The sequence below is a fragment of the Carassius gibelio genome, chromosome B13 (genome assembly GCF_023724105.1).
Source record: "Carassius gibelio isolate Cgi1373 ecotype wild population from Czech Republic chromosome B13, carGib1.2-hapl.c, whole genome shotgun sequence".
Lineage (NCBI taxonomy): Eukaryota > Metazoa > Chordata > Actinopteri > Cypriniformes > Cyprinidae > Carassius > Carassius gibelio.
Window position 1 is genome coordinate 15,852,143 of NC_068408.1, and position 23,883 is coordinate 15,876,025.

Here is a 23,883-nt window from a genome sequence, read left to right on the forward strand (position 1 = left end):
GGAGAGGCTCAAAAACGAGAGGAGATAAGAAAGAAGGATAGAGGCGGAAAGAACGACTGGCCTGGGGGCGGGAAACAAAAAGAATGATGCATTGTTTTTGGATTATGGGATTAGGCTAGAATTCCCACTTTCTGAAAACTGAAAAGTGTGTTTAACACTTCTGTGGGGAAATGAGGGAGAAAGATGGACAGACAAACAGAAAGACAACTACATGGAGAAAACAGCACACAAGCATCATACCATGAACATTATAGTACATCCAGAGTGATTTTGCTATCTGAGTCTGGTCACAAACATGCCGTCCAAACAGATAAATGAGGAAATGTTCAAGGAAAGTGCAGGAACATCACAGAGGAAATGCAGGTTCTTCAGTCTGTTTGTACTTTTGTCGAGAAAATGGATTCCTGGAATACAAAATCTACTCCTCTTCCCCCACCTTATCCCTCTTCTCTCTGCATAGGTTTTTATTATTATTATTATTATTATTATTGATTTATTTGCATCACTCTCTCTCTCTTTTTGTATTCTACATGTATTCTGCAAGCTGTCTTTTGACTGAATTCTCCTACAGTTAATTAGAGGAGAGATCTTATTGTGAGTCATATATGGAGATTGCAACCACATCAAGTCTTCATTTAGAATTTTGACTCTATAAATCAGCAATGTCATATAACTCATAGGCTTTTTAGATTGCAACAGACACTGCTTAAATATCTGTGTGTGTCCTATAAACTGCAGGAAGTGTTCATACCAGTAATGTTTGTAAAACAAGTACAAATTGCTTACAGATTTTGAAATGGAAAATTGATCACAGAGAAAACTGAGACAGCGCCGGATAAACAGAATTATACAGAAATGAATGAATAATTGCATTCATAAATTTCCCTTTAAGTCCCAGTGCTCTGTTGGGACCTTCACTCCGTCATTACAGCTTATATGATTCACAAACTGAATATGAGACAGCAGTCCAGATAGAATTTCTCCACTCCAGCTCATATAACAACACTCTCATACTTGATTAAACATCATATAACCTGCACTACACCCATTGTGTCAGTTAGGGGCCATTTACATACAGTATACTGCTTTTGCCATTTCCACCACACTTTGTGACCTTTTTTTTTTTTTTTTTTTTTTGCATTGTTTCGTGCATGACAAGGCATTCTGAAAACTCTTTCTTTTCTCAATAATCTTATTACTCTCTTACTTTACAACTCTACTGTCTCATTCTTTTTTTTACATCTCTATACTGCTTCAAATATTTAATAAATAAACTTTTCGAATTCCAATTGTCAACACGGCTGTGTTCAAAATCAGTACAATTTTGAATATGATATTGCTTTTATTTAGATTAAGATTAATTTAAATAAGTAAAAAGTTTATATTGTTTGTTTATTTTCTGCCAAAGAAAGGTACATCTGCAGTGGTGTTTCTTTCTGAATGAAAGATTGTTTGAATTAATGATTCTATCACTTGGTTCCATTCCAGAATGAATTCGTGCTTTTAAACAAATCAGTGGAATGAATGATTCAGTGATTCATTCATAAGTGATTTGTTTAGTTTTTCAATTAATCAAAGTTTTAAATGAATCTGTTCAATTAATGATTCAATGATTCACACCTTACTGGCGTAACAGTGTGTCCAAACGTATCATTACATAATCTGTCAGAACCAGTGGCCATGGGCTGTTTGTGAGCACCCATTTGAGTCATAAATTGTAAAACAGAACACCCTACAGTCTAATGCGATGGGATCACAAGTCAACATCAAGTAGCCTATTACTTAGTAAAGTATATAAAGCCCTAAACACACTGCATGATTTTCAGCTGTCCCAGACGAAAGATTGGCACTGTGAAACAATTGTGGCGATTTCTGTGATCCTGGCTCCTAATTGGTGGTTTTGTGTCGTATAGTGAGAGAGGTTCAAAAACACCCATTGTGTAGGGGCTCCAGTCATCGTATAGTCTACAGACGTCGTAACCAAGTTTATTAGATCCATGTCGCACAGTGTGACATGCAGTGATCTTATAGGATTGCTAAAATCGCGCAGTGTATTTTGGGCTTTAGAAGATAATGATTTGTTTTGTCTCAAGAGTAATATAACTGTTATCTAGTAGTCAACAGTGTGGTTGTCAAAATCATGACGAATTACAGTGTATGTGTCTATGTTCTCAAAAATATTTTATTCAGGAATACGCAAAGAAAAGAATAAAGATTTACACAATGTCCTAGTTGATATGAACCATCAACTTAAAAAACAAAAAACAAAAAAAACTTTATTCAACCCAGATCAGCATTGTGTAAAGGCCCATTCACACCAAGAATGATAACTATAATGATAACGTTAACCATAGCTATACAAGTGCCCACACTAGCAGACAAAAATGTTTTGCTTATTATAAATATTCACTGTTGTCTGCAGCTTAAATGCCCAAAGTGTGTGAATTCTGGCTGATACTGACTCCCAATGCTTTTTATCGCTTTGTCATCTGGAACAAATCATTCTGAAATTGTTTCTAGCAGTATTGTTTCTCTGTGTCGTTATGCACTTTGTCGTTATTCCTGTTCTCACAGCATTATTTAGAACATGAAAAGCTTTTATCATTTAAAACTTCAGTTAGTTATTATCCTGTCTGAAGAGGCTATAGTTGTTAGTGTATGTGTGGATATCCTGCAGGAGCATTTCCACTACTAACAATGATGCCCATGAAAAGTGACTTCTGTTGATGGAGTACAGGTACGTCAGGAACAGTCAACAACTTCACCTCTACACCATCCCTCTCTGCGCCTGTCCACATCCAGGCCTGGAAATCCAGTCCTAGCATGGCAGTTCTGCACCCTGTGTCCATCTCTAACAGCTCAGGCTGTGTCTGACAGCACCTCCACGACTTGATCACCTCTCAGAGCATAAACTTTTGCCCTTTCATTGGAAACTAGCAAGAGAAATCCCACATCAGGGGAACAGAGGAGAACTTGCTAGAATCGCACTGTGTATATCAAATGCAATGAGCTGCAGCCGCATTCAGTTGATCCTGAAGCTTTGAAGAGATGTTCGTGATCACAGTCTTTGTGTTGTTAGGCTTCCACATTGCGTGGGTTACGCTCAGTCAAGCAAGGCTCGCTGGAATCAGATCATTGTCATTAATACGAGATGCCACCTAGATGTACAGATACACAACTTGGCATGTCAACATGCAATCAAATCTGATTTGGTGTTGTTTTAACAACAAAAGCCTTCCTAGCACTGGCTCACATCCTAGTTTTCAAAGACCCTCAAAGATGTTTTTAATGAACTATTAGGGCCTTGTTTAATATCTCACACAAAAGAGGAAGAGCAGAAGAGAGGGGTAGGTGTGGTCTAATCAGGTCTCTCATGCATGATAATTGGCAGCACCGACTGCCTAATAGAATTAGTGCGGCTTGCTTTGTTCCTCACACTTTGCTTGCCAATTACGCTGGTTAGGTTGAAAGGTGTGTGACCTCCACCCTGAACCAACCCACACCTGGGGTGTTGTACAAGAGATAAGACTGTCACATCAATTTTAGAAGCTGTAAACTAAAACCCCAGAGGAATGTGCACATGCTAGGAATACACAATAATGCACTTAAATGAACTACAGGTCTCAATTCATATTAAATGTGATAAAATGAGGCTTCATGGCAGTGAGACTTGATTAGAGCTGTCAAATAGAAAGTTTTGAAGAGGTGACAAAAAGATGATGATTTAAAGAATGTCAGTAAGCAGTTTACCATTAAACCAATTCAGATGGAACTAAAGGACATTCAAAAGAAGACTTTCAGCAGTTCACCCTTACATATAATATTATTGAGCAAATAGTAAGCATATTTTGGCATGCTGTCCTGGGGGAGGGCTCCGAGCCTAGGATGAGAATTACGGAGCCCCACACATGGCATGCAGGAAAACATAGTAGGCTAAATCGTGTGCACGATTTACTAATTAATTCCCTCAATGTACAAAAACGTGCACAGGATTACTATTGCGTTCCTTCAATTTACTATTTTGTTCACTCGATTTATAAATTGTGCACACGATTTACAAACATTTTCCCTCGATTCGCTAAATCTTGCTTGTCACTTGCGGGGCTCCATAGAGAATAGATAAAGAGTGAGGAGTTGGAGAGGAGGGATGTTGGAGAACGGTTGCAGTAAGTAAGTAGGCTGTGTGTGTATATATATATATATTAGGGGTGTAACGATACGCGTATTCGTATTGAACCGTTCGGTACGACGCTTTCGGTTCGGTACGCGGTACGCATTATGTATACCGAACGGTTCGTTGGAGTAATTAATTATATTTGAAAAAAAAAAAAAAAAGAGAGAGAAAGAAATATAATGATATGCGTTCAACAAGGTAGCCCAATAACCCAAACAACGTAACAGGCAACGCCCCTGACACTCCCGAAGAAGAAAAAAACACCATCTTATGTTTATGTTAGGCTACTCAGCAGGCGCTCGCTCACTCAGTACGCGCTGAAGGCTCGTTGCAAAATAGCCAATGCGTTTAACAGACTAGAAATGAGAAGATCCTCCAATAACCAACAGGTCTGGTGTTTGGGTGCACTTTGGATTCCCTTTAAGCTATAATGGTGATGGCAAGAGAGTGGTGGATAAATAAACAACGGTATGTCGCATCTGCAACATGACAGGGTACACCAGCGGGAATACAAAAAAAAAAACAAAAAAAAAAACAGCGGGAATATCTGGGATATATGCGTCAGTACTATCTGGGAAAAGACGAAAAAAAGGAGAAACATGCACGCAGCAAACTATCCCTGCAGCATTTAGACACTATAGCTTACAGGGAATCCAACCCAAACACCAGACCTGTTGGTTATTTTAGGATCTTATATTTCTGGTCTGTTAAATGCATTAGACATTTTGCAACGAGCCTTCAGCGCGTGCTGAGTGAGCGAGCGCCTTAGGGGCCGTTCACATATCGTGCCTAAAAACGCATGGAAAACGCTAAGCGCGTCTTTCTCCTGAGGCGTCTGTCTTTGCTAAGCAACAATGACGTGCTCTCTCCATGAGACGCGGAAATTTCAGCGAAGGATAAATGGATTTGCAGCTCTAAAAATCGCTTGCAGTAGCTCTGCTACTGAATTTATTTCAAAATTGCAATCCATATACAACTATGATCAGCTGTTCCTTCATCTTGGCTGAACTCTCAACGTTGTTACGGGAAAGGATGAAGCTGATTGGTTGGTTCTTGTCACATGACCCGCGGTGCGCTTGCGTAAAAACACCATGATCTTGTAACTCCCATTACTTTCCTGCAGAGACCTATACTTGTAAGAGGTTGCTTCCATAATTTTGAAAGATAAAAGACATGAAATAATTTAAACCATAGTGCATCAATTTAACTATTATTAAATATGATATTTGAATGATAGATCGATAGATACATACATACATAGATATATATGATTCCTCCCCATCCCCATTATTAAATTTATCATTCTGAACATGTGACTGTTCATATGAGAAGCAAAGTCCTGGGTTTCGTTTAATTTATTTTCCAATTACAATTACAGTCCGAACTGGGCTAAAGATTAATTTTTGAGATTTTAATCCTGTCCGAATCAACCAAGTCTGTTTTGCTTTCTCTCTTACAAAACCTCTATAAAAATTCCATAGGAAATTACCAACTATTTTTCAGGAAACTCAATGGTCCTCTGAGAAATGTAATTACTGAATGTAAATGTCTGTGATTGCTGATCCATTATCCCATTGCTTTGTTTTGACTATCCTAAGCTACGATTTGCACCAATCTTCAGCACATCGCACCTTTTAAAATGTACTGCATCCGATGAAAAAGTAATATAATAAAATTAATTAAGTCGAGCAAAGCATGGAAACTTTTTATTTTTTTGTGCACACCAAAACACAACCTTCTGTAACAGCCACATCTAGAAAACACACACTCCTGCCTTTATAGAAGTTAATACCATCTGAAAAGGAACATAAAAATAGACGTGATAAGAATTGTAACTCATATGTCCTTTAGAAAATGATTCCCCTCCAAATTATTGCTTCCATTTTACTGAAAAAAAACAGACATTTTGTGAAACATCTTCATTTATGTTCCAAAGAAAAAGAAAGTCATATAGGTTTGGAACAAATTAGTAAATAATAACAGAATCTATTTAACTGTAGTGCAAACTAGACCTAATTAGGAAAGTGTAAGGATCGGGAAATATACACTCAAACACAACAGCTCTATTTATGTGTCATAAAGGAATCACCCACTGGGCCACAGCTTTGACACAAACAAACAGCTGTGAGGTTATTTAAATCCCTGCGATTTCAGTTTTAACACACTTGCATCCGTTAAAACATCCACTGTGACTCATTCTGTGGATTTGGTTAAGTAGTCTCTTTTTCTTAACAACAACAACAACAACAACAAAAAAAGACCCACAACATTGAAAGAAATGTGGCAGTTAAGTTGAAAATATTAGTTAGATATGTTAAATTTATTGCTGTTTTACTTTTAGAGTAGGACAACATTACAACAAGGCCAGGGGTCTGTCTGTACACACATCAGTTTGTGTATCTTTCTCACAAACACAAGAAACCTGCTTCCACAGCATTGCCAGAGACAGGAATCAGCTTCTGTCTCTGTGGGTGTCCTCAGAGTGGCAGAGAGATTGCCAGCATCCATATTTGACAGACAGAGACTGAGAGCGGGAGATATTGAAAGAGTGAGTAAAACAGACTGACAGAGTTTGCCTAAATTCAATATTTCCGTTATGCATTTTCATTTTCTAATCCAGAGGGCAGCATATGGGGCTAAAGAGACTGAATCACACGCTGAGCAAAATGAAGTGGGAAGGAAAAGAAATTACAAGCCGAGTGTAATATGAAATATGAATACCATGCCCTGCCATACAAAGGCAGACACCTGCCAGAACCAGTGTGAGATGGTGGAGAGTGAGTACACGGCTCAGAGCTGCTGGGGGAGACATCGCGAGGAATAGTCCTGTCTGAGAGATTATAAAAATTGATGTGATGAAGCTCAGACTTACTACTCACAAATTAATTTGAATGTTTTCTATTTCACTTACTCATGTGAGTTCAGTCTGGTGTGATACCCAAATCACAATATTACTCATCAGAGGCAAGTTGAGACACCTCAATAATTGTTTAGAGCAGGCTTTTACAACTTTTCTTGCTTTAAAGGCTATTAAGGTGAAATATGTTCATTTAAGCTCATATAACACTAAATATTACTTGCACCCATATTATTTAAACCGCTATTATTATGCAATGATTCTCAATCAGTTAATACTGTGGGAGAAAAGACTCACCATTCAGACCCACTAAGGCTTTTCAATTCATAATAACAGAATATTTTGAATTAAATTAATCGAGTGACTGTATAATGTTGCAAAAGATATCAATTTGAAATAAATGCTGTTCTTCTGAATGTTCTATCTATGAGTAGAATCCCGAAAAAAATATTAAGCAGCATACCTTTTTTTTTACTTTGATAATAAGAAATGTTTCTTGAGCAGAAAATGTGTATATTAGAATGATTTCTGAAAGTTACACTGGATTACTGTATTTTGATCAAATAAATGCAGCCTTAGGTGAGACTATCTTTAATCAAAATATTTAGAAGTTTCCCAATTGTGCACACACATGTGTGTGGGAATCACTGCTTTAAAGCCATTAACTATGAACACTGCTTTTGATCATGATCATCATACTATATTTGCTGGGATAAGTCATTGTAAGTCATTCTAAAGACGTTAGTATTGATTAGATAAGACTGGAAAATACTATCAAAGCAACAATGATTGCAGAATGGACCACATTATGTACTATTACTTCCTCATTGAGATACTATCAGTTCTCTTCCTATTTGCTTTGTACACGCAAACTGCACATTTCTGTTGCAAGAAATACCCAGTAATAAGGTGACTTTCTTTGATTTTAGCCTATTTCAGATCATTTTGATCTAAACAGTGCCATGAATCAAATTTTTGTTTTTAAATAAAGAAAAAAAAAATTGGCAAAAAAGTGTGTGATCATGTGTAATTTACACGAAACAGCCACTCTGATCAGGTTAAGCGAAACCTGATGTAATCTAATCTGCCCCACATTAACACAACACATATCTTCACAGTCTGCGCACATTGATTTTATATTCAGCTCTCACACAATAAGCCTTGTTTATTTGTGTGCATGTGTGTGTGTGTGTGTGTGTGTGTGTGTGTGTGGTGTGCATTTAGAGATGTGGAGGAGGCTTAACGAGCAAGCTGAGTTAAACCCTTTTCACACCGTGAATGAAGCATCTCAGCCATGTCCGTTGTGGCACTGAGCTGTGGCACTGATAAAACCTTTAATATAACCTCCTTAGTGTGTGTGTGGACACACCACAAAGAGCCTGATCTTTTCTTTCTTAAAAGCAATGAAGTAGAGGAATGGTTTGCATTTAAATCAGTGCGTGTCCTCTGCTCCTCACCAGCCCTTTTTCACTCCATGCTCTTTTTCTCCTTGAGGATGTAGCTTCTGCTTTCAAACGTCTGCTTTGGAGACATTATAGAAAAGTTGATTGCAATTTGCAGCATGTGTCATTTCAATATAACTGTCTACTCTTCCGCTTCTGGCAGGCCTCGTTCTTTAGACTGAAAAATAATCACTCTGAACACGCACGGGAATGCAAACATACACGCTCGCAAACAAGAACGTTACCTTGAAAAGATCTATCGAGGCTGTTCGGAGGCTGTATTTAAGAGTCCCAGCAGTGCCCATCAGACGGAGCTAATTGCTGCTTTCCCAGCTTTGGGATGTTGCATTTCCTGTCTGAACCTGATGCAGAGGAGGGGATGATGGGAACACAGCTTTATGACAGATTCATCCGTAATTTGTCTATCTGTGTAAATAGAGCCTGCGGCGAATGTGTCTGAGTTTCTGACAGGCAGTGTAATTCCTCCTAAATCTGACATGGTCTCCTGAGATGTGGACGTGCATGCTCATACACGCACACACAGATGTGCAAGCATGCCCACACGCATGTAGACACCTACTCGTGCAGACACGGCAAGGATGTGACAGGAAAACAATGGTAAAGAAAAATAAACTGCAATTCTTTTTCCTGAAGGAAGTTGGGCTGGCAGGTGTAGTATCCAAATTTTGAAGTGCAGACATGCTCATATTAAGAGGACACCTGACCTACATTGTCGACCTATTTAACAGCTCAGTCGCTGGGTGGCCACAGGAGATTGGACTCTCCAGCCCTGTATGGATTCTCAGCTAGGCACATATACACACTCACTTTATATGGAGCCCTGTGGGATTACAATGCAAAAAAAAAAAAAGAAAATTTAATAATCATAGCCAGTATTTTGCTCTTATTCTCCAGGAAACATACAGTATCTAAGCCAAATTGCATATAAATGTTTTAGAGAATCTTGGAGAAAAAAATATATAAATTGACCATCTGAAATGTGTTTTCTTGTTTTAAGATAAGCCTATCAAAACATAGTGAGGTGTATGCTTAAAATAAGGAAAAAATGCCAAACAAATCTGAAAATATATTTTTGACGTACATGAACCAAAGACATGATATTCTTTGTCCAGATAGAATAAATTATATATATATATTAAAAAAATTAAAATGTTTTTCAGCCATACAGTGTCTTCATAATTCTATGATGTGTATTTGTTTAACTTTGGAATTTTATTTGGGTCGTGTGAAGTCAGACATGCCTCTGTGATTCAGCTGTGCTGATATTACAACGAAACAAAAATATGTGTTATATTTACATAATTAATCAAGTACACTGGTTCTATGAGACATTTAAGTTAATTAAGTTAATTAAGCTAAGACAAACATAACTTCAACATTACAGAATTGAGTTATTTATACAAGTTCCAATTACGCAGTCTCAAAATGATTTTATATGGCTCTCTGACAAGATTCATTTATTCAGTTTCATATATTAGGTGTCTCATCACTAAATTATAAGTCTGTACTAGTTACGAATGAGCGAGCAATAGCACATTTTATCATGCAGACTGCTCAATATTATATGTATTTCATAGCTACTCTGACTTAAACACACTGAAGAAGATGATCATGATGATTCCAAAGTCTAAATTCAACAAGATATCCCAACATACAGAGGAGCACAAAGACACAGATGTTATTATATTATTGACTCAAGACCAGACAAACTCAACTGAACAGACAGGAACTTAAATGCACAGACCAAAGGATAATTGTGACCCTGAACCACAAAACCTGTCTTAAGTTGCTGGAGTATATTTGTAGCAATTGCCCAAAAAACATTGAATGATATAGATATTTAGAAGATATAGAAGATATTTTGTACATTTTCTACTGTTAATATATCAAAACTTGATTTTTGATAAGTAATATGCATTGCTAAGAATTAATTTGGACAACCTCAAAAGCGATTTTCTCAGTATCTTTTACCCTCAGATTTCAGATTTGTGCTGTATCTTGGCCAAATATTGTCTGATCCTAATAAACCATACATCAATGGAAAGCTTATTTTTTCAGATGCTTTCAGATGATGTACTGTATAAATCTCAATAATAAAAAAAACGACACTTAAGACTTAAGATTTTGGGGTCCAGGGTCACAATTTATTCGACACATCTGAACTTAACGAAGAACTCAAATCAGAAACCACAACAACAAATGAACAAAGCCCATGTGGTTGTGACAATGTCCTTTCGGTAAAGCAGGATATACAACTATATGTCATATACATCTAGTGTAACTGAAATGGTTCTAAATCCCAACATAATGAAACATTCAACACTATCAAATCTCTCATCTCATCAAAATAATAACACATTTTTACAATTTTACTCTCTTCATTAAGTCCTTCAAAAGTAATCAAGTTTAGAAGAGAAATGCAATTTTGATGTGTAGACCACAAATAAATTGTTTGAGTTTCAGGTATGTTTTCCAGTTTTTCGGTTAAGAATAAAATTCTTTAACAGGAAACTTTAACTAGTTTGGCATAATATTTAATAAATGTTTCTTAATAAAAATGAAATGCCACAACAGAACAACCCTACATTTTATAAGCATGTGTGTAGGAATGAATAGAAGCAAATTGCCTAACAAGAATATGAATTATTATTTCTTGGGGGGAAAAAGCAGTAAAGCTGTTAAAATTAGTTATCCCTGTGATGGACTGGCCATCCTTCCACGGTGATTCCCTGCCTACGGCCAAAAACAGTTAGGCTCCAGCTCCACGTACGATCCTATATAGTACAAGAAGATTCAAAAACATAATGGATTTGGACATGAAAAATGATTAAACGCAAATATTACATGTCTAAGAATGTGGCACATGTTTTAAACTAAACTTTTAAACTAAAGGATTTTTCCTTTTGACATGCATTTCTGCACATGCATGTGAAGCATTTTATGTTGTAACATTCCTCTATGTCAGTTGGCATCATATGCAGGTTTCACAGTCTACTATGTTTGGTGAAGACTGATCTGCTCTCCCATTAGAACAGTACTGTCAATACTCCTCCCAATCAACTGTCAAGTCATCCCGGAGATCTGATCAGCAGTCATGGATGGATTAAGAGACTCTTGGCTTCTGGTCATAAAGGCATCCAGTCCACTTTCTTTCAACCTTCAGGATTTTGAGAGGGAAAAAGAGTTTGCAGGAGAAACAACGTCCTTATAATAGGGAAAGTACATAAGCCACTTTATTGACACTATCTGCCTATTCTTCAAACAACTCCAGAGTAAATCATCCGTTAATGAGCGACACTCTCCTCCTAGACCACTGACCCTGACGAAAGCTCGATAATGAGCTCTCCTGTTAGGAAGCAGGGCTGCCGCTCTTTTAAACAATCTCTCAATATCGGCATTATCTGCAATGCTGGTTCAGTAACTTTCTTGCATCAATAAACATTATCCTCCTACCTCTTCGATGACTCAATAGTGGTATGTGTAGTTTTTAATCAACAGTAAAGTCACTGTTGGAGACTATTCTCTCATGGTGAACTCTACCGGTCTTGCCCGCGGTGTCACTGTTGACACTGGCTGGCTTTGGTGTCAGTGCAGTAATGCTGGCCTCATCCTGCTCCTCATTATTACATTGATCTTTCTGGGCCTTTCCTCAGAAGTTCAATAACATAGAATCCTTGTGCAGTCAGGCTGCTTTCCTGGCATCTTTTCTAACTCTTAGCTAAGTCGTTTAGTTGATTATTGGATTTTGTTACCTAAAACAACATACTTGACAATTATCTGCACTTCTCATCCTTGCAAAACAGAATACACATGGCTGTTTCATTCAGATAAGGTGCACATACTGCACCATAATACAAGATTGACATATGAAATCATTGTCAGGAGAATATAATTTTCTGAAATGGAACAGTTTATTAAACTTTTACACACAAAAAAAACAATATTTTATTCAGAGGCCCAGAGTGAACAAAAATATGCAGTTTGGTGCAGTTGCTGATATTTATATGTACACAATGTAAGATGAAATTATGATAGCTTGTAATGTAAATCAATGAGGTCTTTATGAAAGTATATCAGATACTAACATAAAATGCATATAAGAATCATTTTCATTCTGTATATTATAATAATCTGTTTTAATAAGATGAAATTTTAGTGCTTAGTTTTATGATCAAAGCTTTGTAGTTTTTATTTTGGAGGCAAAACATTTTAATGAAATGCAATACACTGATGATTGAGAGATGTACAAATAATTTTTCCTCAAAAGCCTGATGTATCATATTTAATATTTACATTTTAACATGATTTTATAATTAAGTGAACCCAAGTTTCTCCAATCCAGTGACTGTTCTTGATCTATATAAAAGTTATTAAATATATTAATACATTAACCATTAAACATCACAGCAAAAATATGTATACAACAATCTAAAGGGGCATTTTTACAAGTACTGTATGTGAAAAGGCATTTAACTTACTAAAAAAGTATATATTATCAGTGAGACAACAGAAGATTGTGCATAAGAGGTTATTCAGCAAAGTTATGATCACACTGATATTCAGATGCCTTAGAAATGTGCATTTATAAGGCTGACTGCCCCATTACGTGCCTGTTTAAAGTAATTGATTAAATACAACTTTAAAGTTTTGTAAGGTCAGCACGCAAACCAGCTTGTTCCACTTGTTGGTCCACAGATGGGGCTAAATTACTCCTAATTAAACAATAATCGATTAATTATAATAACAAGAATCTGTTACTGAAAGTACTTTTAAGCTCTGCGGGTGGAAATACTATGCTTCGGTCCTTTTTTATTCAAAAACAATCATTACAGATTTGGGGGGTGGATGGGTGGGCTGTGTGACACCAATTAGTGGTTCAAGGCTTGGATGACAAGGCTGTGCGAATGACGCAACTCAGTCACAATGAGACAAATCAAACTGGACTGAGAGAGACCCGCAGTGCACATTTCTGGATTTACACAGGCAAGTGTATGCAATAGGGAGTCACTCGGATTTAAAGGCTGGACTCTTGATTGATCCATCTGAGGCCTGCTGCAGGATCTGATCTGACAGTAGTTTCTTTAGGCTCCTCAAAGCACAGCAGAGAGTCATCAGCATTCCTCTTCTCCGCTCACTCCATCATGAGCTCCTCTACATTTCATTTGATTCCTTTAACCAATCAATAACCAGCCAGACCAAATTCCCCTTGTTTAGCATAAAAACACCATCTCTAATCAAGAAGAGAGTGGGGAGGCATAGAGACAGAGACGCTTCTTGATTTCAGTCTCAGCTGTCTATCAAACTATCAGATGTTAGTTCATAGATTTATATCGTGAGAGTGGTCTCGTCCTAATATACAAATTTGATACATAAAATATAACCGGTTACAGGTGCAAAGTCAACAACAGAATAAATAATCATTTAAAATCAGAATACATTAACCTGAGATGCAAAAAGACATATCACTAGTATAATGTGCAGACGTGACAACGGGTTGAGGGTCTAAGTGTAGGCTTTATTGTTTTAGCGTAGTTGGACAGGCAGGGTCAGAACACCAGCAAAAAAATATATCCAGGGTAATCCAAAAGAGTAATCCAAAAGAGTAATCCAAAAACCAGGTAAACAGTCCAAGAACAAAACATTAAGGTAAGATAAGGCAGGAACTAGACAACACGGGCTAAACAATAAGCAGCAATGTGTGTGTGGATGAGTGCAACCTTTATAGTGTCACTGATGGGAAACAGGTGTGGTGTGATAATGAGTTCCTAGGCAGGGGGTAATGGCAAATGGAGTCCGGAGAAAACAAAGACAAGACAATTGCAAATAGTTTTTATATTTTAAAAGGCCAGTGGTATTGAGAAAAATATACTTAATTCGAAAGGAAAAAGCCACCCCCACCCCCCAATTGGCAGATATTTTATCTCATTTTAAGCATGAACTAAACTTTATTAAATTAATAATAAAATAAATATCTTAATATCTAATGTAATTTTCCTTTTCAAGTAAATGCATCTTGATATAAGAATATATAATATATATATATATATATATATATATATATATATATATATATATATATATATATATATATATATATATATATATATATATATATATATTATAACACAGCATAACATTTGCCAAGAAAAATAAAAACTTAAGAGGTTGTAGGTAAAAATGTAAAAAAAAAAAAAAAGATCATCAGGAGACTATTATCAGTGCATAAAGGGTCTTAGGACAGAGCTGGAAATGTGTGTAGAGGGCAAATTATAAGCCTGGCTCATAAATTTAAATTAGGTGGCGCAACGTTTGCCCAGTAGTTGTAATAGACTTTCTGAAAAACATCTAGGTGCTACATTCTTTTCTTCATACTAACTTGGTCATTATTTAAATACAGTAGTTATTATTAAAAAAAGAAAAGGTCAATAATAATATACATAACTTGGGACTTTGTAAAAATAGGTGAGACAGGCTGCTAAGCCAACAAATATTTGGTCACATCCACTTTATAGAGCAATGGATAATGAACTTTAAGTTTTTTTTGCAGAGGGATTTAGAGCACAATACCCTAAAATAGCTCACAGCAACCACTGCTTTGAGCAAGTGAAAAATAAATCACATAATGACAGATTTTTTTTAGGGCTAGATTAAAACCAATGTGGCTGAAACCCTCCTAAATGGGGTCTAGAATTGCCTATGGACACCGAGGACATAAAAGACGACACACAATAGGATGGGGAGACTGTGTGACAGAGGTAAACACACCATCAGTGTGTTAGGATTAGGGGAGTATGCTGAGTGACACAGAGGTTCTCTGTGATGGCATCTCTGAGGATTGTAGATCCACATCTCTCTAGGGGACAGCGCTCGCTTTCTCTCTCTCTTGCACACCCGCACCATTAGCACATCTTTGTGCCGAGTATGTCTCTATGCAGGACTAATGGTGAGGAAGTGTGTGAGAGCTCTGTGAGTTTCTTCTCAAGGGTGTAAGATCTGAGAGCACCGGTCGTCCTCTCAACCTCTATCAGACAGACTTCCTCTCTCGCACACGCACACACACATATATAGAACCTTTATTGTTGTAGTTAATCAACTTAATTACCAGATGTTAATGCCTCTCACCCCATCTCTACAGCAGCATTTGTGTCTTTTATCTCTGTGTGTGCGTGTAGGTATTCTTCTGTTGAAGTGTGTGGGTGTTTAATGTTAGCACACTGATGGGAGGTGTAAAGTATTGGAACCAACATGAGTGACAAACTAGATGATTTCCCATAATTGCTTTGGGCACCATTGCTTTGATGTAGCAGCTGTACTTTGGCAAGGTTCTCAGAATGGTCTTCAACCATTCCTCTACAATATTTCATGAAGAAATAATCTGATTACCACATAATCCATTGAGCAGGTTCATCTTCCACACTAGATTACTCTCTTTTTAGGCACAATGAGATTAGATATTGTGCCGACACACTTCACTTCATTTAGGAATCTATCTTAGATGATGTGCAAGGTTCCCACACAAATCGTCTCATCTCGTCTTTTCTCATTTTGTCTATTCTCTCCTCTCGTCTCATCTCTTCTCTTCTACCGTCTTTTCTTGTCTTGTCAAATCTCATCATGTTTCATTTCGTTCTATCTTCTCTCCCCTCGTCATGTCAAATCTCCTCTCTTCTTGTCTCATCTTGTCTCTTGGTGACAGAAACAGGAAAACCACAAGAAAAGTAAAGGAAATAGACTATAAATATAACAATACAAAACACAACAGAAGAAAAAGACTAATGTATGCCCTCGTGAAAACGAAGTTTAAATTTAATGTGCATTTGTACTGTACATTAATCTTATACATATTTTTTGGGAGAAAAAAACTGTGCCTGTAGATAGCTAATATTAATAAAAATAAACCCCCACTTAAGTTTACTTACGGAAGGTTAACTTTTTATGAATATATGTTGCTCATCCTGTAACAGATAGGTGCACTTTAAAGCAACTGTATGTAGTTTTGTATATTTATCCACCTTATTTTTCACATTTTAATGGCCGTGACCATTTTGTATATTTAAAGTGTCTGATGCCATTTGCTTCCAGTTATTTTTAGATGAACACAACTGCTTGTTATGCTTCTTGAAACGGCAAACTGGTACTTTACCATTCACTGGTTTGTAGAACATTTGTACCTTTTACCACATGTTCTTCTTATTTCCCTATAGCAGCTAATAAAACTGAAGTTTCACACACTCAAAACCGCATACTTTCACATTGAAAAATAAGGTGAATATTGGAGCCCCTTACAGTTAACTGGATGGAATTTGCTGTCATAAATATATCAATGTCGTAATTACAGTGCAACATTTGTTGCCGCCGTAAAGCAATCAGGTATATTGCAGAGTTTCTTAATCGTTAACGAAAAAAATATACTCTCGGAACAGATGTTTGAGCAGAAGTGTGGAAAAGTAACAGAAGCCACTAGCTTTTTTTACAAGTATGTATCCTATCAGAAGGGGAAAAATGGTCTTAACTGCATCTTCATTACAAATGTATATTTGCAAATATATTTAATACAAGATACAAGTTTCAATACAAATGGGATTAAAATACACTTCAGTTTACCACAAACATTTTGGTTTCATTCAGCATACACTTTTAACCATATTTCAAAGATAATACAAGTAATTATGAAATTACATAGAAATATATCCTACTTAGGTGGGTCTAAAGGTCACCTAATTGCATTCAGTATAAAATTAAATCTAGGGATGCCAACCCTGGTCCTGGAGAACTACCTTCTGCTTCCCGCAGACTTTACTTCCAGCCTTGTTTTAATCCACCTGCCTGTAATTTTTAAGTGACCCTGAAAATCTATATTAGCGGGTGTGTTTGATTGGGGTTGGAGCTGATCTCAGCAGGACGTAGCTCTCTAGGAGCAGTGTTGGCTTCCCTAGATTTAAACTATAATACATTTTCATTAAATTGCAATTAAGTGTCCGAAAACATTACATTCAGTTGGCAATTCAGTATATTCTGTTAAAGTATATTATTTCCATAATAGTTACTCTTTTTAAAGTATGTTAAACTGTACATCTTTTTCACAGTAATGTGCAGTATAGAATATGTACATCCAGTTGAATAAATATTTTAGTTGAATTGAAATATTGTTCACAACAGAAATGTAGCACTGAGGTTTTAATTGTTCATGAGGTAGAAGGCCTGAGGGATGTTCTTGGATGTTCTAGTGCTGTTCTTTGTAGCAACGGTTCAAAAAGGCAGTGGCCTGTGTGTGGGTCTGAAGTGATTCCTCCTGCCCGTTTCGAGATGCACTGGTCTTGAAGGGCGAGAACTGAAGCACCAATAATTTTCTCAGCAGTCCTGACAGTCCATTGCAGTTTCCTTCTGTTCGATTTGGTAGCTGAACCAAATCAGAGATAGTTATGAAGGTATACAGAACAGACTCAAAGACGGCTGAGAACTATAACAGCAGGGCAGCTTTGATCACAGAATGGCTTGGAAAAACCCAAACTTTTCAAATATACTTGCCAGTTTAGTGTGCATCAAAAGGTCAGGGCACAGATGGTGGGTTGTCTGTGAGTTGGACGTCTGAAGCTGAGACCATTATTGCATTCAGCTCCTTTAAACAATGCTGATATCATGATATTTAAGATCTCATTATGTAAACAACAATATATTTACTGCATATTTCAAACACTTAATGAATGAATGAATGATGCATTTATATAGCGCTTCATTGTGTATTGTTGTACACCCAAAGTGCTTTACAATCATATGTGGGGTCTCTCCTCAACCTCCACCAGCATATCAAACACTTAAGCTAAACAAAGACTATGCATTTCATTGGGAAATGTACAGATAGCTGTTGAAAATATTTTTGTTATTCACTTGGGTGTTTCAGCTAAACAGATGTTGAGATGCAGTTATTGCCCTTGAGATCAAACAGCATAATGGGAAATCAGACTTTCCGAAATACTCTCTGGCATTAATTTAAATAGAGTTTGGAACAGTTTTGTTTTGCTTTGAAGCATTTGATTATACAAGTCATTTTCAGGAAGGATGAAATTGTCCTTTAATGAACAAATCTGGCGCTCAGGTTGTTTGTCAGTCATTCCTCCACATTTTGCAGCTTGCTCACCCCCTGAAAACAAGTAGCGTGACTGAAAAGGCAGGGAAAGTGGATGAGGTTAACACAGGTTAAGCCATGTAAATTATTCCTTTATTCGCCCACATAAACAAGTAATAATATTGTGTTTTGTTTACAGCAGTAAATTGTATAATAGTTTACTATGAATGACAGATCAGTAACACTAGACACTAGTAACATTACATTAAGTTACATCAACTAACAATAAAAGTCTTTAATAATCTTATGTTAATTTTAACATTTACTAATACATCGTTTAAATCAAATATTGCATCTAAGATTATTTAACAGACATGAGTTAACATGACCTAAGAGTGAACGATTAATAAATACTGTTACAAATGAAATTCTCATTAGTTAAGTAAGGGACGATGTAGTTCCAGTCAGTTGTTTTACGAGAACAAACCCCAGCAGTGGTGTGAACAGGAGGGATTTTGTATTCATTTTAATGGGTTTATTTTACTTGTCACATGTAAATAAATGAAACAAGTGGCTTTGATAAAAGACAACCAAACAAATTTACATAAGGGATAATGTTATATCACTCATCACATGGCTTTTCACCAAATAAATCATTATGTGGATGTTAAATATTGATTTGAGTAGAAACTTGAAACTGATTAAAAATCGTACCATTTTATGATGTCATTATCGGGTAGGAGTGTAACAATTCGCTCGTTTTCTCAGTACATCATCGATTATAAACCCTGACGATGCATATGCATTGATCTTGAAACATGATTTTTGAATTGTGAATAGCCAATCTTGGACAGTAATTGATTTAAAACACTAAGAATCGAATGAATCACGATTCAATGCTTTCAAAATATATACACATTGAAATACTACACGTACGAATTAATGGAGATCTTGAACAGAATTTGTGCCTCGCTTCTCTCTTTCACGCGCTCAACTATTACCACCCATGAATGCCACAGGATTGCACTCGCGCTCTATTCATCTCTGACACAGCTGATGTGTGATCTCTCCTCAGGACTCATTGCCAGTAATGCTAAAGTGAAGTAGCTTTACTTTTCTTTAGTTTTTCAATGGCTTATTGCATCTTACCGACAGCGTTACCTGAGCATTCGAAAGATGAACCGAATGTACGAAGGAAACTGTTAAAATAACCACAGCATTAACAACGACCTTGAAATAGGAGCCAAGGTTGAAAGTAGCATTTGTTGTTAATAACGCGTGTGGCGGACCTGCCTATACTAACATGCTCTTTAAATAACAAAGAAAAAACATTGCGCCAGACTTTAAACCAGGTTTGAGTTGGTCTATGGCACAGTCTATTTTCAGCTCCTTAAAATAGCAATGCACCTTTGTTTGAATGTGCCAGCAATGCACCTGAACACACCTCTTTTTAACACCACCGCTCCCATGGGAGCACAAATGCATTTGTATTTCGCTGGGTGTATTATAGGGCCCAAAGAGTGCAGAATCAAATCTTTATAATCAAATCGAATCGACTTTAATTGAATCGTACTAAATTTGCAAAAATCGTTCTTGAATCGAATCGAAAACCTATGAATCATGAATCGAATTGCTGCCTAAGATTCACAGTCCTATTATCAGGGAATGACAGACTAATAGATTAGAATCAAGCATTTATAAGCGTTGTGTAATAATGCCAGTTAAAGGGATAGTTCATCTAAAAATGAAAATTCATAATTTACTCTGTTGAATACATGATATTCCTACCGGTTGACTTTCATAGGATTTTTTCCTTACTCTAAAAGTTAATGGCTACGGTCAATTGTTTGATTCCAACATTATTCAAAATGTCTTCTTTTGCATTCAACAGACAAAATAAACGGACCCACTTTATATTAAGTGGCCTTAACTACTATGTACTTACATTTTAATTAATAATTTAGTACAATGTACTTATTGTGTACATACATGTTTTTACATTGTACTTGTATTTAAAAAAAACAACATGTAATTACATCTATATTTAATTTCTGTATTTACATTTATAATTACACTGTTGACCCATACTTTACACCTTAACCCACCCTTAAACTCGCCCATACCTCCAACCCTCTCCCTAACATTATCCCTATCCCACCTCAATAGCAGCAAAAGTGTTTTACTATACAATATGAACACAATAAGTACATTGTACTTATTTTTTTATGTAAGTACATAGTAGTTAAGGCCACTTAATATAAAGTGGGACCAAATAAACTTCTACAGATTTGGAACAAATTGAAGTATTTTTTTTTTTTTTGGTGAACTTTCCTTTTAATGCATTAACTATAACGCTGCCTAATAGGACCTCACTGTAAAGTGTTCCTGACAGATCTGTGTGTTCTGTGCAGGGGTGCTGCGGCTGGTGTCCGGGGGCCGGTGGGACTGTCTGACTGCGGGGGACTCGTGCTCCAGTGATGAGGCGTGTAGTCCGCGATTGAGAACACTGAGGCAGTGTGTTGCAGGAGGTGGAAGCGTGAAGCTGGGTCCGGGGGCGCGCAACCACTGCGAGAACGCCGTGACGGCCCTGCTGTCTAGTCCTCTGCACAAATGCCAGTGCAAACGGGGCATGAAGAGAGAGAAGAACTGTCTCAGCATCTACTGGAGCCTCAAGCAGTCCGTGCTGCACGGTGAGCAAATCCATATTCAAAATTTTTCTTTGTCACATACAAAGCATTTGCTCGCACAATGATGCAATTACAAGTTCTAATACTCACACCCACGCGGTCCCCAGAAACCACTTCACTGGATGCTAATTAGACGCTGCATTTTAATATGCTAACCAGTTCAGCATTATAGAAGCATTACTTCAAACTGAACTTTTACCTGTGACACTCTCATTAATTCACTGACACAAAATACTCTGTTACCATAGCCACGAAAAACCCTGTTTGTGTGTGCGTTTACAGGGCTGAGCTTGGTGGAGAATTACCCCTATGAGCCTGTCGAGCGGGGCTTTGATTATGTTCGCCTGGCCTCCATCGCTGCAGGTCAGTGATTTGCACAGACACACTATGCCGATTATGTGCTGTGGTGCTGGAATTGATTTGGAACTGATCACGATGTGTTTTGTCACTTCTATGCCAAGCATTAGCAGTGAAGAGTTATTAATAGGGCAGAGCTTAATAGCTTACAACAGCAAAACATGAACACTTTGTTTAATGTACTTGGATATAACATAGTTGCCGTACATCGGCACCGTTGACGATAAACTGCGTTTCCTACAAAATGAGGCATGCATCAGGGACCTGTCAGGAACAGAACAAACATTTCGCTGTGGGCCAAAGACTCTCAAATGGACCTAACAAAGACTAAACAGTCGGATGATTTATCTCAGAATTTCATTTTCTAATCAAGGCATTTCACTCATCTTTCTCCCATCTCATTACGTTCACTCAAAATAGCACCATACCAAGTCAGAAACTTATTCTTGGAGGAGCCACATGACTAAAACTGTCAGTTTGTCAGCCTCAGTTTATGGGGTGCTTAAGGCATGAGCTGAATTTTATGGCCCCCGAGGGCAGCACATAATGATCCATTTACTCATCATCTCTCTTGCGTGCACACACACTCATATACACACTTGAGTCCAAGCAGACACACATAAAATAATATTTTAACTCTCGGGGATAGGACAGAGAATGATTTCCTCAAAGTAATGAAAGTAATGTCGGTCATTCATGCTTGACTTTTAATGATGGCTGCTCTCAACTCTCAAACACTGTGAGCGTTCCTGGTTTGGTCGAGACAACAAAGATCAAACAAGAGTGTGGAAATTAGAAAGGGGAGGGAGGGGAAATAGACATAGACACTTAGAAAAAAATAATAGTCAAAAGACAAAGAAATTGGGAAAAATTTGAAAAATTAATTTAATATATTCTTAACATTTCAATGACCTTGTAACAGTCTTTTCTGCCAGTATTACAGACTCAAATTAAAAGGCTTGCTTATCCAAACAGGAACTTTTGTTCACTTTATTTTCTTTATGTGTTCGTTCTTTATGTGTTTGTTAATTCATGTGGCATGAGGCTTTCAGTGTTTTACTGGATAAATTAGATTTATCCAGAAAGAAAGATATTTTAAATGAAAAATATATATTTCATTGTAGACATTTATATGTAACAGTATGTGTGAAGTGTAAGGCCTGTAATAATAGTTTGGTGATTGGTCCCAACAAACTCTGATGTACAGTACTTACGTCTAGAATCTGTGTATACAGCAATATAATGAGTACCAGGGTCCAGAATATTGGCTCAGTATTGATCATAAGCTTGCAAAACCCCTTAATGATGGATGAAAAAAGCAATATCACCCAAACGGATTCTGAGCAGAGGAAGAAATTAAACGAAAGGAAGAAAGAAAGAAATAACAAGATTTATGATAAGAATGAAAGCTAGCAAAGAATGAAAGAACAAACAAACAACCGAAAGACAGCAAGGAAAAATACCAAAATGAAGAAAAACAAGTATGAAAGGAGGGACAGAAGAATGCACTGTGAATGAGTTGGAAAGGAGGAAGGAAGAACAAGAAAGGCAACAAGCATTCATAAAAATGAAGGAAATGGAAAAAAAGGTAGAAAGGAAGCACACAAGCAAAGGATGAAAGGTGGGAGGGAAATTAATGGAAGCAAGAGTGTAAAGAAAGGAAGCAAAGAAGGAAAATGCAACAAACAAAGTATAATTGTAGGTATGATGGATGGAAATAAATAAGGAGAAAAGAAATTAGTGGGAGAATGGAATAAAGAAAAGTAAGGAAGCAAGCAAATGAGTAAATGAAAGAATAGGAAGTAAATTAAAGTTCTCTTTCTCTTTTTCTTTTTTGCTGCAGTGTCTTATCAGTTTATAAATATCAGTTTACATTTCCAAACATTCATTTTGCCAGTAATTGTAATAATCCAGAGACAGTTTGTTTACACAAGGAGTCTGACAACAGCCAGTGCTCCACACAGAGATCTGATCTCACCATCATCAGTCTGTCTGGAATAACATGAAGAAACAGAACAAACTGAGACAGACTCAATTCAGAAGAACTGTGGAAAAATGAATGTTTGGAAATGTACACTGATATTTTCTACTCACACACTACAGCAAAATATAGAACTAACTGATTTTTTAGCTGTGAAAATACTAGTGTTCTAATCATTTTGGCCAACACTGTAATGGATAGAATAAAGCAAGAAAAATAAACGAGCCAAGGAAGGAAGGGAAGTGAAGAAGGATGAGGGACAGAAAGATGTAATTAAAAAAAGGTGAAAAGAAAGAAG

General features: G+C 36.9%; 1 protein-coding gene across 1 annotated transcript in view; it reads left to right on the forward strand.

Annotated features, from left to right (window-relative positions):
* Positions 1-23,883, forward strand: part of LOC127970651 (GDNF family receptor alpha-4-like) — a 103,459-nt gene that overhangs the window by 59,007 nt on the left and 20,569 nt on the right. The window contains exons 2-3 of the mRNA XM_052573319.1: positions 20,972-21,250; positions 21,530-21,610. Coding sequence (XP_052429279.1) covers positions 20,972-21,250; positions 21,530-21,610 — 360 coding nt within the window. The remainder of the gene's footprint in view (positions 1-20,971; positions 21,251-21,529; positions 21,611-23,883) is intronic.